Source organism: Cariama cristata, unplaced genomic scaffold, assembly GCF_000690535.1.
Source record: "Cariama cristata isolate BGI_N322 unplaced genomic scaffold, ASM69053v1 scaffold15807, whole genome shotgun sequence".
NCBI lineage: Eukaryota > Metazoa > Chordata > Aves > Cariamiformes > Cariamidae > Cariama > Cariama cristata.
This window is the reverse complement of record NW_009627230.1, coordinates 35,906-50,271: the sequence shown is the minus strand read 5'-3', so window position 1 is coordinate 50,271 and position 14,366 is coordinate 35,906. Positions and strand designations below refer to the sequence as shown.

At 38.4% G+C, this 14,366-nt stretch overlaps 1 protein-coding gene across 1 annotated transcript in view; it reads left to right on the top strand.

Moving 5' to 3' along the window:
- Positions 1–14,366, top strand: part of LOC104164894 (rap1 GTPase-GDP dissociation stimulator 1-like) — a gene marked incomplete at its 5' end in the record, with an annotated part of 23,216 nt that extends 8,850 nt beyond the window's left edge. The window contains 6 exon segments of the mRNA XM_009704370.1: positions 2,920–3,054; positions 6,206–6,331; positions 10,629–10,768; positions 11,681–11,807; positions 12,855–12,983; positions 14,233–14,366. Coding sequence (XP_009702672.1) covers positions 2,920–3,054; positions 6,206–6,331; positions 10,629–10,768; positions 11,681–11,807; positions 12,855–12,983; positions 14,233–14,366 — 791 coding nt within the window.

The following is a 14,366-nucleotide window of genomic DNA, read 5'->3' as shown; positions in this document are numbered from 1 at the left end:
TCTGGAGACTTGCATACCTTTAAGTTACAGATGCTAATGATACTGAAGTAGTTTAAGAGACATAATTGTGAAAAATGGGGTGGCCATGTATGCAAGCTTTTACACTTTTTTTTGCCTAAATCACATATTATTAAAGGGAGAATCTGGAAATATTTCACGGCAAGTATATTTGTCAGAAATATAAAAAAACAACACACAGTTATTGATGTTTTAGGTTTTAAGTCAGTTTTAGGAAGGGAGAGTTATTCAGACACATCAGGGGAAAAAAAGAAATCTCAAGATAAGTCGTTTTATCTTTCACACTTTCCTATTACAGAAAACAATGAGCCTTAATACTATGCAAAGAGAAACAGAGAGAGGCTCTTATAAACAGACTACTGGAAGGTATGCTGTGCTGAATCAGTCAGCAGAAGATATCCCACCACATCTTTTGTCCTTTCTCACTCATAGCTACTGTACAGGGTTCAAACTCAATTAACAAAAAGGAGCTTTGTCAACATAGCTCAACTTTCTGCATTCATATGTGCTTAATTATCATAAGACTCACTCACATCTGTCCAAATGTTTAGCTAGGTCAGACTCATCCAGTTTTTGTTTTTGTTTGGTTTTTTTGTGTTTTTTTTTTTAAAGTAAGCTATCATATGCACTTTTCTCCACATCCTTTCTAGCATCCCTTTCTTCCTTGTCTTATACCTTGCTCTGAATCAGCCATTGTGCACAGTTCTACAAAGGTCACAGAAATGCCCTCAGTGCCTTTAAACTGGCTATCTTCAATTTATTCAGCTGAATGGCTTACTTTGTCACTCACTCTTCTCCTTCCATCTCCCTCACAAGCCCATTAGATGTTTCATGTGGAAAAAGTGAATAATCCTTCTCAGGCCCCAGTATGTGCCACTGATGTACGCACAGCCTTTAATCTAAGAGGAAAAAAAAATTCCTATGGAAATCTCAGCATTTAATGACTTCTGAGGCAGTGAAAAGATGACAGACAGCTTTTGTAGCTATAGAAGTGCCTGCTCCTATCAGACTTTAACCACGAGCCATTAAATTGAAGATTCTGCTGCTATCCAAGCAAAAATCCATAGGAGAGAACACCAGTTTGAAGCTCTGTGACAATCAAAGCAAGGCAACCACTAACAGCTTCTGCCTATTTGCACTTTACTACAAGAGAAAAAAAATGCTCTGCCATTCTTTGGTTTGCAAGGTGGGGGCAGGAGAGAAATTAAGTTCAATTAAGGTTAGTCTATATGAAGATCAAAGTATTTTGCCCATAGAATTTTGTCAGACCAAAAGAGATGGTCTATTCCTAGAAAACCTGTTCCTAAAGAGGACTGGGCAATTTTCCTTAGATACTCTGATTTCCAAAGAATAGGACCAGGCAAGAGAACATTTGAAGAATCACAAGCAAAACCATCAGCTTTAGAGAATGTATGCACAAATTGATATAAAAATATTTTTGCATTAGTAGAATTTGAACTATTTCACAGACTGACAGTGTTCTCATTAAAATATCCATTTCCATTTTATAAGCATTTGACAAATTCTTATTTAACATATGTAGTAATACAGGGGAAAAAATATGCCACTAATCGAAATGCTAAGAGATTAAAGGAATAGTAGGCATGGGTTCAAGAGAACACAGAGGAGTTTGGGGTAGAAATAACATTGAAACCAGCAAAGGTGTTAAAATTACTAGAGCCATTTTTAAATGGTATAAACAAAAATTATAAGTCTGTACCTTTTACGCCTGCAGTTAGTACCATGAGAAACACCTAAAGCTGCTTTTGGCCAAATTCTGTATTTGCATGAAGTCTGTACAGTTCCATGGATAATTGTGTACTCCAGGTGAAGATGCAGTCTTCCTATATAGCATTCACACTGTTTTGCCATGTTTTCACAAACAGCATTCACATGGTAACAGCACAGCAATAAGGCAATGTTGACTGGTGTGTCCGGAATACGCTTCTCTTCAGGTATAATAAACTACATGAAATAAAATACAGAAAAATATTTGCCAAATGGCATCTTCAAAACACTTCCTTCAGGAAGGATGCAGACTGTAAAATGGAGGGTTTCCTTTTGCTCTTGAGAACAATTTCTCATTTTCTATCAAGGTGAGCTAAGTGGCTTCTGATAACCAAAGGGCTGTCATCTCCACAGAGTAAGTTCTCAAAGAGAGGGAGACATACAGATACGCACTGACAAAATATCACAGAACATGTACTGGGCAAAATGGTAGTTCTTTGGAATGTACAAATCTGCTTTTTCACCAGCATTAAACAGATCAGAACTCTCTAGGTCAACTCATATTCTCCTGGCTTTGTATGACTGCCACACAATTAGACTTCTCATTTCAGAAACTGGGTTTCTCAAAACAGGTAAGAAAAACCTAGGCCTGATTCTTTTGATGATCAGTTAATGACAAATTATTTAATTGAACACAAGGAGTAACAGCAATCAAATCTAGTAATCAGACTCACCATTGCTGGATAAGATCCCTGATCTCACAATAGTCTCTTCAACCAGTAGAATACAAAAATTGTAGTATTAAAGCTATCCTGTGGAGAAATGGATGATACCACCAGTATTCCACCACATAGTGGAAAATAAAGCAGCATTGAGGAAGAAATTGACTGGAAAACATACCAGTTTGAATTTGACAGTGACGGTCCCTCGAAAGCTCTCTCAAGCTAGGCTTTACTAGAGGGTGTCTCAGCATCAGTTCATAGGTTGCTGATGCCCATTTATCTCTCTAGAGTTGAAGGTTGTAAAAAAACAATGCAAAAGCTATAGTCTCAATCTTATCAAGACATGGAAACAGTCAAGGCAAAGACTCCCTGAATTATCAATTTGCATGACTAATGCCTACCATTGTGTTTCTTATCTGTCTCACCTGCTTGGTCCTGCCTCTTTCTTCAGATGGCAACTGTGTACGAATGGTACAGCTGGGAGTCATACATCAGCTTCTGGATCTTTTGGACAAACATGTAGAGAGTGAGGATGTCTCTGTTCAACATGCTGCACTCAGTGCACTTCGAAACCTTGCTATACCAGGTACAGAGTTTGAAGACAATTGACTTACTGTGATTCCTTGTAAAGCCGGGTCATTTAATGGAGATCTGTGCAGCTCTAAGTCACCAATTCCAGTCCCTTGTATTTTGAGGGGCAATTGACTTTTCCCCCCCCACAGAGACATATATATTTGAATAACTCATCAGGACTTCTCATCTACATAAAGGGTCTAAATATAATAAAGTGTGATCGCTTTGCCAGCTGTTGAAATGGTTTCATACTAACAGCATACAGCAGTTCAAGACAGAACTGCAGAACAGGGTTTTTAGCTTAAAATAGAGAGTATGGGGTGCAGCTCTCATCACATCTGGCAGGGATTTCATAAATTTGCTCCTCTTCTATAAAGCCAATATTAATTGCACATTCAGCCTTTGCAACACACTTAAAAACCACAGTACTCAAAGAGGGCATACAAGAAAGACGGGGACAGACTTTTTAGCAGGGCCTGTTGTGACAGGACAAGGGGTAATGGTTTTAATCTAAAAGAAGGTAGATTCAGACTAGATAAGGAAGACTTTATGATGAGGGTGCTGAAACACTGCAACAGGTTGCCCAGAGGGGTGGTAGATGCCCCATCCCTGGAAACATTCAAGGTCAGGCTGGACAGGGCTCTGAGCAACCTGATCAAGTTGAAGATGTCCCTGCTCATTGCAGGGGTGTTGGACTAGATGATGTTAAAAAGTCCCTTCCAACCCAAACAATTGATTCTATTATTCTATTCTTGTGATCTTTTGATAATACACATCAGAAAATTGTGCTGCTTCTTATCCCAAATTTACTGCTCCCATGTGAAAGTGAATTCAGGCCAAAAATATTTTGCTAGAGACTTAACAGTACAGCACCCTGCAACACAGTCCTTGCACTGCTATACAGTACTCCAGAGAAGTGCGTAACACCAACACTATTTTCTGAAAATAAAAGAACTTGAAGTTTTCTGCCAATTTTATTATGTAAGCTAGCCAGCATGCCTAGTTTAACAGTTTTATACATAATCATTGCTTTGAACAAGTGATAGCCCCAGAATATACTACTAGTTACTCTGCCTCCACTACTTCCTGTTAAAGCCTGATACACTCTCATTTCTTCTTGCAGATAGCTCTCTTCAGAACTTCATCTATTTTTTTTCAACTTATTTCTGATATGCTCTCAAGTAATTGATTTACTTTTGGCTTATAGTATTATCACACTCTCTGGATCATAATAGCAGCCATGTCTGTCTATTTCATATTTTAATAAACATATTTCACACCATAAGCACCTCACTGCTTTTATTTCTCTGTGAAGAGATGTTCTACCGCTCACATCAGCACAGAGGCATGTGCAAATTGTCTTTTGCATATAGTATGCAGTAATTCGACCATGCATGCCAGCTACCTTCTATCAGTCACAACCTAACACAGAGCTATTAGAAGATAACCACAGAATCATGAAAAATCATGGAGAGCCATCCAGTTGAAATTAGGAGAGTAATTTAGTAGGCAAGATGTAACTATCTTCATTAGAATGAAAAGGTGGACTTTTTTTCTATAAGCCTAGGGGTGCCCCATGCTTGGTTCTCGTTGACTTCACTCCTGCAATACGTACAATAGGATTTAATTATAAGCAGCAAAGACACCAGTTAATCTCATTTGAAAGACAACAATTTTGATGTAGTTTCCGTTGACAACAAGCAGAGATGATCACATCCTAACTCACAACAGAACCTGTTCCTCAACAAATACCAAGGCCAAGTTTTTGCAATGCCAGGCCCAGGCATTCGTTGAGAGTTAACAAAGCAATGAATACAGTTGATCTTGCAAAGATTATAGGACCTAAAACTCCAGAAAAAGTGTCGTTTCAACCTACAACTTCACCTCTATATCACTGCCTGCCACACATACTACCAGTAGATCTTAATGTTCTTTGCAGCTGTACTTTAAAAAGGTTCAACTCTGAACTATAAAATGTCAATGCAACAATACAGAGTCTATTTTGGTTATCTGTTCTGTTTAAGTCTATTACAAACCATTTCAGAACTTTCCAAGTGTGTGGACAATGCATAGCACAAAATGCTATTCCTACACTGCACTTTTCCTCATCAGTTCATCAAAATATCAGAATATGGAAGCTGTTAACACATTCCCTCACAATAATACATCACTTCCAGAAATACAAACTCTATCATTTTCAACAATATAGTCTGCTACCTGGAAAACAGACTGAGTGCAAATCCAAATAAATCATAAAATAAAAACGAATTAAATATAGTCCAACACTTGCAAATGGGAACAGGGGAAGTCTTCAATTCAAAGCAGTGATCTTGAGAGAAGCGGTACTTAAAAAAAACGCTAAAAAGTCATCATGCTCCAGCGAATGGAGTCAGTTGGTGCCACTGAAAAACAAGGACATTAAGAGTAGAGTTATTTAACAGCGTCTGCTTCTCAATTTGCCCAATATAAGAAGGAAGGGATAGAACAGTTATCTCCCTAATTTCACTGTCCTATCATTCCCCAGCCCCCTCAAAAAAGGCATGCAGAAGATGGGAAGAAAATTGCTCTGGAGGAAGCAGCTTTCAGTAGTACAGTTAAGCAGCATTAGGACTCCTTCCAGACAAGCTTCTGATTATTAACAGGGATTACTGCACTAACAACTGAAGCAAAGATGCAAGAGAATTAGGAGAGGAAAGCACAGAAACAAAGGCGTGAACAACAGGGGACCAGTGATCTCAAATACAAAAAGAAAATTCATTTGCAAGAAATATGTCTATACAAATCACTTCTGCCACCCGGTGCAGCTAAGATGAGCAGGCATAGGAAAGGCTTGCTCATGCAAGTGGATGGATAATCTATTGCAACTAGAAAAAGAAACAACAATGCTGTGTTCATCCTCTTTTTTGTACTTCATTGCGGGCAGGGCTGAGATCAAAAGTAACCAAAATATCATAAAAGCAATTCCTAGGACGTTTTTAGTTCAAAGGAGAAGTCTAAACAATCAGGTAGTCCCAATTTCATTTTTGAGTCCTCTAACAAGTTGGACCTTTTGCTAAGAGCATCATGGAGCATAACATTCAGAACAATAGTTACATTGTATCTATATTTTAAGATGCTTGTGTAGTTACTGAGCTTCACATCAACATCTTTTTTCCATTTTCTAGTTGTTAACAAAGTTCAAATGCTGGAGGAAGGTGTGGTAGAAAGGATTCAGGCACTTCTAAGGTCAGAGATGCCTCCTGTGCAGTTTAAACTTCTTGGAACACTACGGATGTTAGCAGCTGGTCAAGGTAAGGAATTGCTAATGTTTACTGATGCCAACTATACACCCCCCTCCAAGACAATAGATGTGCAAGGAGACTACAGACTAAGTGTCCTGCTAACCTAATTCCACTCAATCTGGAGAGGTTCCAACAGAGATGATTGCTGGAGGCAGCAAGCCTTCCATACTGACCCAGTCAGCCTCAGAGGCAGATGAGAAACAAACCAAATGGAAGAATCCGCAGCAGTCAGTGAAAAATAGCAAAGGCCTAAAAGGAAGATGTTTTCCACCAGAGGTGTATCAGCAAGGCATAAGTATGACAGAAGAGAGTTAGGCTAAGGCTTTACAGTGCCAAATCACAGGCAAGCAAATCAATAGAACTGGAGAATATAAAAGGATCAAAGGGAGCTGGGGTGGAGAAAGGCAGGAGAAATGAATTTCTACCAGTGATGCAGTCTCCCTACACACAAGTTGGTTTATCTTGCTGGTATGACTCAAATGTTGAATTTACTTTGCATATTGAAATATGGGATTATCTGCTCGCACTTCATTCAGTCTTACACAGAGGCAGGTATGCAAAGGCCACAATACTCACTCTGTGTATACAATTGCATTTTGAGAAACATGCAGAATGTCTCAACTATGTTAAGACCTACTAGAATATCTTAATTTATCCTTAGACTTATCTAGCTTCCTACCAGAGTATTACACAAAAGCAAGTGTTGTAGAGGGTTTTTTTAAATGGTAAGTGTTCTAATACTTTCATATCACCAGAGCAGCTGCTCTAGAAGACTAATCAGTACAAATCGCCTCGATGTGCAGGAATAACAAGAAATAGGTCAAAAACAGAATCAGAGAAGTTGTGACTGTTTTGCCATGGGAACTGACAGCTGGTATGGAACAATTACAATCACAAATTCCTTAGTTATATGGAAGGGGAAAAAAACCTCTCCCCTACATTCCATGCTGCACTCATTTACACCCCTGCAGACACTTCTTTGATATGGCAGCTATGTGCATCCTTTTTTCAAACTAATATGCATGATATAAAATTTAGGTCTAGCCCTCATTAATTTGCACTGATTCCAGTCCAGTGAAAAGCTGCTTTCACTTATATTTCACCATGGTAGGAAATGGACATTGCAAGAGATATATATATAAACTTAGCCTCTTCTTCCTCTCAGGCTTTGAAGGAAGTCATTAAAAGGTCATTTCTCTGAAGCTGTATCTGAATTTTGACAAGGGAAACAATTTAGATTTTAAAACTGAGACATCATAATAACACAGACCTAAAAAATTATTATTATTAAACACTAAATTATCTTTTTTAACTTAACGCTATTTACCAGCCCTAGTATGAAGTCTGAATTTGGCGCAAAATGGTACAACTTCTGAATCTGAAACAATACAGGTATCAAAGTGTAGAGCAGAAAAGAGATGTAGAAGATTATGCAATATTTTACCCATTTCTGCCTATGAGCACACAATTCTCCCACTTAATTACTTTCTATTCTGTTTATCCATGAGCTAACATTGCCCTTAATTAACTCACCCCAAAACTCTTATGAATACACATCTACTAAGAAGTCCATATTAAATTAGTTAATTGCATTGTCTTGTACAAATTCATTACTCTGACAATCACTGGGCATGCTGAGGCCTACAGATTAGAAGAGGTAGGTTTCTAACTATAGAAAACTGCTGTCAGATCTGTCAGCTTCATTACACTAAAGAGGTCTTAACATTAACTCCTGTTTTTTCCACTGTTTTGCTTCAGAGGAGCAGAAGAATTTGTGCACTTCAACAGCCAAAAGGACTTTCAGCTGAACTGAAAATTCAGTCATACACACAATTTATTCAAATTTAGTGTTTTGTAAGTTAAAAGGTCCTCCTGTTCCTATTAAGAATAACTAATCGGGTTCTATCTCAAAGAGCTCTCTTGCTGGTAGACATCAGGAAGTCCCTGTCAAATTGAGTCAAGATGCCTCCTTTGACCAAACCTCTCAGACCGGTTCCATTCACCACTCTTACCTCTTTCTGTACTAAACTGGATCACCATCATCTCCTCAGAGTAACATGCAGCATCTGACCTAGAAACAAAAGCCTTTCTGTTACAGGAGAAAAGATGCAGGTGGTTGTGCAACAAGAACTCTTACCTCAAAACAAACATGTTCAACTAGGCTAGAAGCTTCCAGATTCCTCGTGGGATTTTGACCTGTGGATTGTTCCTTAGTGTACTGGATAAATAAAAAACCAAAGTGTCCATCCTTCCTCATCTCCCTCCCTAAAATAGGAAGAGTATAGGTTGACTTACAGTTTCTGCAAAATATCCAGAGTAATCATGTGCTTCATTGACACCAACCTTCTGGTGTACACTCCGTTTGACTCTTTCCAGAATATCTCAAAACCAATGCAACACACAGAGAAAGGGACAGTTGATAAACAGGAGCAGAGTGATACCCCTAGCAGCCAAACCTATCCCTTCTGTTCCAGATGTTAATGTTGGTTCTTTCTCAAGTCTTTGCTTCAGCAAAACTTCAAGACACAAACTTCCCAGTATCTTAAAACCATGCAGACTTTTCCCCACATTTTTCCCTTTCTGAATTTGCTTCCAAAGGAACAGGGATCTCCCTGGTTACCTTTTCAGGCCTGGAACTATTTTAAAAGACTAGAAAAGCAGAAAAAGATTAGAAAAAGCTCACAGACCCTTTATAGCCCTTCTTAGGAATACACTTTCGATGAAGGCCTTTACCACATCTTTCCTCCTTCAGGGCACACAATGCATATTTCATACTCATCTGCTCTGGTCCTCCAGCGTTGAGGAGTGGGGGGTGGGCAGAGGACAGGACTCAACATGACCAAAATTAAGTCAACAAGAAAAACTCTTAATTACAAATAACTACATGAGAATCCTAAATTTTAATTAGATCTTATAACTACAGTGTATTTTTGCAAACAGTAATTCTACACCAAAAGTGAGCATCCGCCCTGTGACTACTCTTGCCTCTCAGTTGCTACATCTGGTGTTGGAAGTGCTGTGCATTTATATCCTCAGTTCATGATCAACTGGAACACACAGAAACAGCGGTTTGGCAGTTTACAGAACAGCTATTTTGTGCTCAAAGCCAAATGGGTGAGCACTCAATTCCTACAAAAAGGCAGCTTAAGTTGTGCACATTACTACTTTCTTACTTTTCTCCTGGCACCCTTCACTTACAAAATACTTCCAGTTGAACCAAGAACGTAGAATTTCAAAGTCTTAAGTATTAAATAGAATCAACTGACTGAAAATGCTGAAGCAGTATTTACCAGGACATTCCCAGGGCTGAATCCCTGCTTAACATATTTGGTTCAAAGAGAGTATTTCAGTCTTCAGCACCCTTATATCTGCATTTTTCCTTTGCTTATGAAATCACTTTCCACCAGTTAGTCACTTTTGATCCACAGCTCTTTAAAGATGTATTATTAAATTGCAGTAAGGCTCACGTGGAACCACGTTAGACTGATGTAATATTGAAAGAGCACGAGCAAAGTTCCTTTTGCTGCTGAACTTTTCTAAGAGCTTTGGGAGTAGTCTCCCTTAGCAGCAACAAGCCTTAAACCACAGCATATCATTAGAGTTCCACTTCTCAGGAAAAGTTATCTAGTGAGGTTTTTTCCAAATGTCAACCACACAGATTAAAACTTCTAGGAAGTCTTGTGACAGGGTTCCTGAAACACAGGGGAATGCAAATTAAAAGGCTCCTCCAAACTCTGAGGGAAGTTCTGATGATGCTTAATACACAGTTCAACATACATTCTTAAGACTAGAGATGTGCAATTACAGATATGCTGCAATTCTGTACGAAGACTTGGCTTCCCACATGCTACCAACAGTAATTATCACCATTACCAAGAGCACTGAAACAGCATAAAGAGGCTCTGAAGAGCCCATGATTACATTTGTGCAGGGCTCAAAGAGCAAGTGCAAGAAACCAAATGGGAAAGGGACAGTCCTCATGAAGATTTCAGTATAGCAACAGAATTATCTGCTTTCAAAGATACGAAGTTGCTCATTTTAAGCCCTGCTTCAGCAGCCACTTAAAAAGGATAGGTCTATTGGAACAGCTTAATTTGTTCGTTACCTCCAAGACTTGCCCTAACACAACTGGCATTCCTCAGGTAAAGATTTCCAAGATCCCTTAAAAGCCCAGTGCTTTAGTTACAGCTCTTAAAGGACACTGAGCTCAGGCCTGTGGTCCTGGCTACTTCTACACCCACATTTCTGGACAGGAAGATTGACAAGTGTAATTTTGAATGTCTCCTCATGATGCTTTTCTCTTCAGCTGATGCAGCTGAAATCTTGGGCCAAGACCCCATGCTGCTCAACAGACTTGTGCAGTGGTGCAATGCCAACGACCACACCAGCGTTCGTGGGGAAGCAAATCGGCTGCTGGTATCGATCTTGCATCACAACAGATCCCAAGTATGAGAACTACTGGTCTGATATGTTTCTACTTTATTCTTCTCAAATATTTTTAAAGCTTGTCAATATAGCAAGAGGTTAAGTGTTAAACAGTACATATAGCTTCATCATTAAAAACATGAAACTTCACAGTAAAACCCCCTCTGGTCTGCCTCAACACCAATATGGGGAGGTAAGCAGGAAAGCAGTGCTCTCCATAGCCACAGATACTGCACAGAAACAAGTAACATGCTTACTTACTGTCACTTGGACAACTTTCACTCTGCTTGGGTAAGGCTTGACAAATGGTAAGTAGGTAAAGTTTTTCTATTTCCATAAATATCAGTTTCAAATTTCAAATTAAAGTGGTAAAGATAACCCAGACCTGTTGCAAACGTCAGTCCTCCAGGAGCTCCAAAGAGTCCACTTACCTGCCTAGCAATAGATGGATCTGGCATGATCTGTATCTACTGGCATAGTAGAACAGGCTTCCGTTTCTTGTAAATCATGCCATTATACACAGGCATTCCAACCATGCTTTACTTTGATGTAGTGTCAAAAGAAGTAGATACTATCCACACAGGCTTTGATAAAGTAAAACTAATCTTTGCTAGTTTGAAGGCTTGAAATGAAAAATTGGAATAAGGTCAAAAACTCTTGAGACAAAAAGATACATATTTTTATCTTACAGATATGCATAGACATAATTGTAAGTATGGATATTCCAAGTAATTAGACAAGCCCTAAGCAGACATGTATGATCAGTGCCAAAAGCAATGTTATCTCTTGTCTTCAAATATCACTGGTTTGCACTGCAGCATGGAAATAATTTCTATTTATTCAGAGGCTGAAGAATGTAATCTCATTTCTCTCTTCATTCTACTTTATTCATGTCAAATTTCCATCTGTGATATTTTATCTTTGCTTTAACAGGAAGTGGTCAAAGCCATCCAGGAGGCACAAGGAGTGAAACATCTGGTTTCCATGACAACAAGCAAACATGCTGCCATGCAGAATGAGGCTCTGAATGCCTTGGCAATAGCATCTGCAATCAATTTAGGTATTTTTCTCCTAAACCCATTTATCTATGCAAGATCCTTAATAAACATTGTCATGCTGTAAATTCTACATAACATGTAAGAAAAAGTGTTTCTTGCCTAGATTTAGCTCTTCAGCATGAAATAAAGGAGGTCAGCCACCCAGAAGACCACAAAAGCAACAGTCTTCAGGAATTGCCTGAAGATATTTTTTTTTTTTGGAGTCAAATGATCAGGTTGTGTGTACAGGCACAATCTGTTGAATAGCATGGTATGATCCTAGAAACCCACACAAAAAACCAGAAGGAAAGTAAAGGTGATGAAGACTACAGAAAAAGAGGAGAAAGTCTAAATAAAGACAAAATTAAGGACAAAATGGACAAAAAAAGGACTTGAATGGTCAATGAAGACTATAAAATAAATGGAGGAAGTAATCTTCAGAAGACAGACATTTGAATGCAGGAGAGAATAAAGCAGAAGCATAGGCAAACAGGCCTTGTAGAAGCTGCAAATGAAAAGTGAGAAAATTGTAAAAGTTCTACTTTTACTGAGCTGATTTTCAGAGAGATAGCGTATAATTTTTTTTAAGATTTTTCCTGTATGACTGATCACATTTGAAAATGGGTCTCAATTTATTACAATAAAGACAGTCACCACAGAAATCTACATACATCAAAAGATAAAAGAAATAGTCAACTTGAAATTTGGAATTTCTGGTACCAACAAGCAAGATAGATACTGCTTGGTCCACCATTAAGGCTCTCAAACTCAATTGGGCAATTAATATGAATCAACGCTTCTAGCACTGATCACTGCAAGTTTTAATCTATTATGAGATTTTTTTATACAATCTACAGTATACAGGTTCTGTCTTCCAGAATGAGGACAGTGAAAAGACACTGTACAGAAAATACAGAAATTCTCCAGTAGAGGAAATGGATGTTCAAGACATCCCCATATAGCCAGTCTAAGTGAAACCAATCAGGAATTTTATTTTTAGAAAGCAAGCATGTTCACTTTCTAGCTTCTTTTCAGGTATTAGCTCCGGTTTTTGTTTACTTATTTTTCAGAAACCCTTGAAGAATCTTTTAAGGAATCACAGCTAGTTCAAAGCTTACACAAACTTCTACAAGATGATAAGACAAGTCCTGAGGTGAAATATAATTCAATGGGACTTTTGTGCAGTCTTCTTAATTCAGGTAACTTCATTTTAAGTTGTCTGTGATGAAAGGACGGATATTTGTGATCAAAACCCAAGTGTTTTCTGTTACTGAAATGTGTTCCTTGCAACGTTGCAGTCAGTGAGCAGTAAAGGATATTAAAGAGGTTCACTCTTTATTGATAACCAAAAATCCCAGTCAAGTAGCTTTTTTCTTTATGAAAAGTTGATTAAACCATTAGTTGAATGCAAAAGAAAGGCTTTATTCCAGTGAGTCAGTGGCATAATCAGGTCCTGAAATAGCAAAATTAGAGCCTTGGAATAAAGGCCTCTTTGTCCAAATTCATCATGCACAAATGTCTGGCAGTCCCACATGTATGTACCACAGCATTTTTGTGTTCAAAGAAAAAGAGTCTGTATCCTCTTCCACAGGCAGGCACATATTTAATCTGCCTATGCTGTAAGCAAACCAGAAGCTGAGATTAAACAGCCATTTTAACAGTGCTGCCTTTGCACAGCAACTTTTAGTAAAACATACGAAGGAGGATATCATAAGTTTCTCTCACTCCATGGTTAGGGAAGACTTAAAATGCTTTGAGCAAGATCAGACTCCTCCTGGACATGTGGCACTAACCGAAAACAAACACCTTGAAACCAGGAGTCCAACGATCTCGTAACTGTTTCTCACATCTTAATACATAAATCATGTAAATTGAAGATAATGATTGTACTCAGGCAAGGATCTACCACAAGGAGAGCTGCTTTTCAAATCCTGGAACCACTCTATATTGGCAGACAAGCTGGATTTTGCAGTATAATCTGTTTTTTTCCCTGGTAGCCATACAGATATTGGAATAGGGATAAACATTTGCATCCTTCAGTGCTACTATGGAGTACTGACACTAAAGATGTAATCTGTAAGACTTTTTTCCAGAGGTGTATATACTTCGCACTTTATAGACTAACTGTAACACTAAGAGTTGAGTCTTACTAATATGAAAGGCTAACAAAAACATACAGGCAAAAAAATGCTGGAACTTGTCCTGTATTATATTTTCAACAACATGCTTTTTTTCTGTTCAACCAGTTCTCAGAAGTCAAACTGGAGAAAAAAAATCGTAACCTGTTCAATACTTTTAATCGCTGAAAGGGTACCTATTGAGAGAAAATTATTTAAATTAAAGCAGTTAATTTTAAACAGCAAGTACTCCAAACGTTTATCTTACAATTGTTGGGAGCCACTATGTCATGGCATGTCACTAAAAGTCAGCATTTCATCTACCATTCAGGTGATCTGAGACAAGAAATAGAAGAGGACAAGATTAAGGAAACCCTCGAACAACTGTGCAGCCACAGCAATGCAAATGTCGTCAAGGAAGCTGTCACAACATTACAGGTTCTGAGAGGAGAGACACCCCACTAG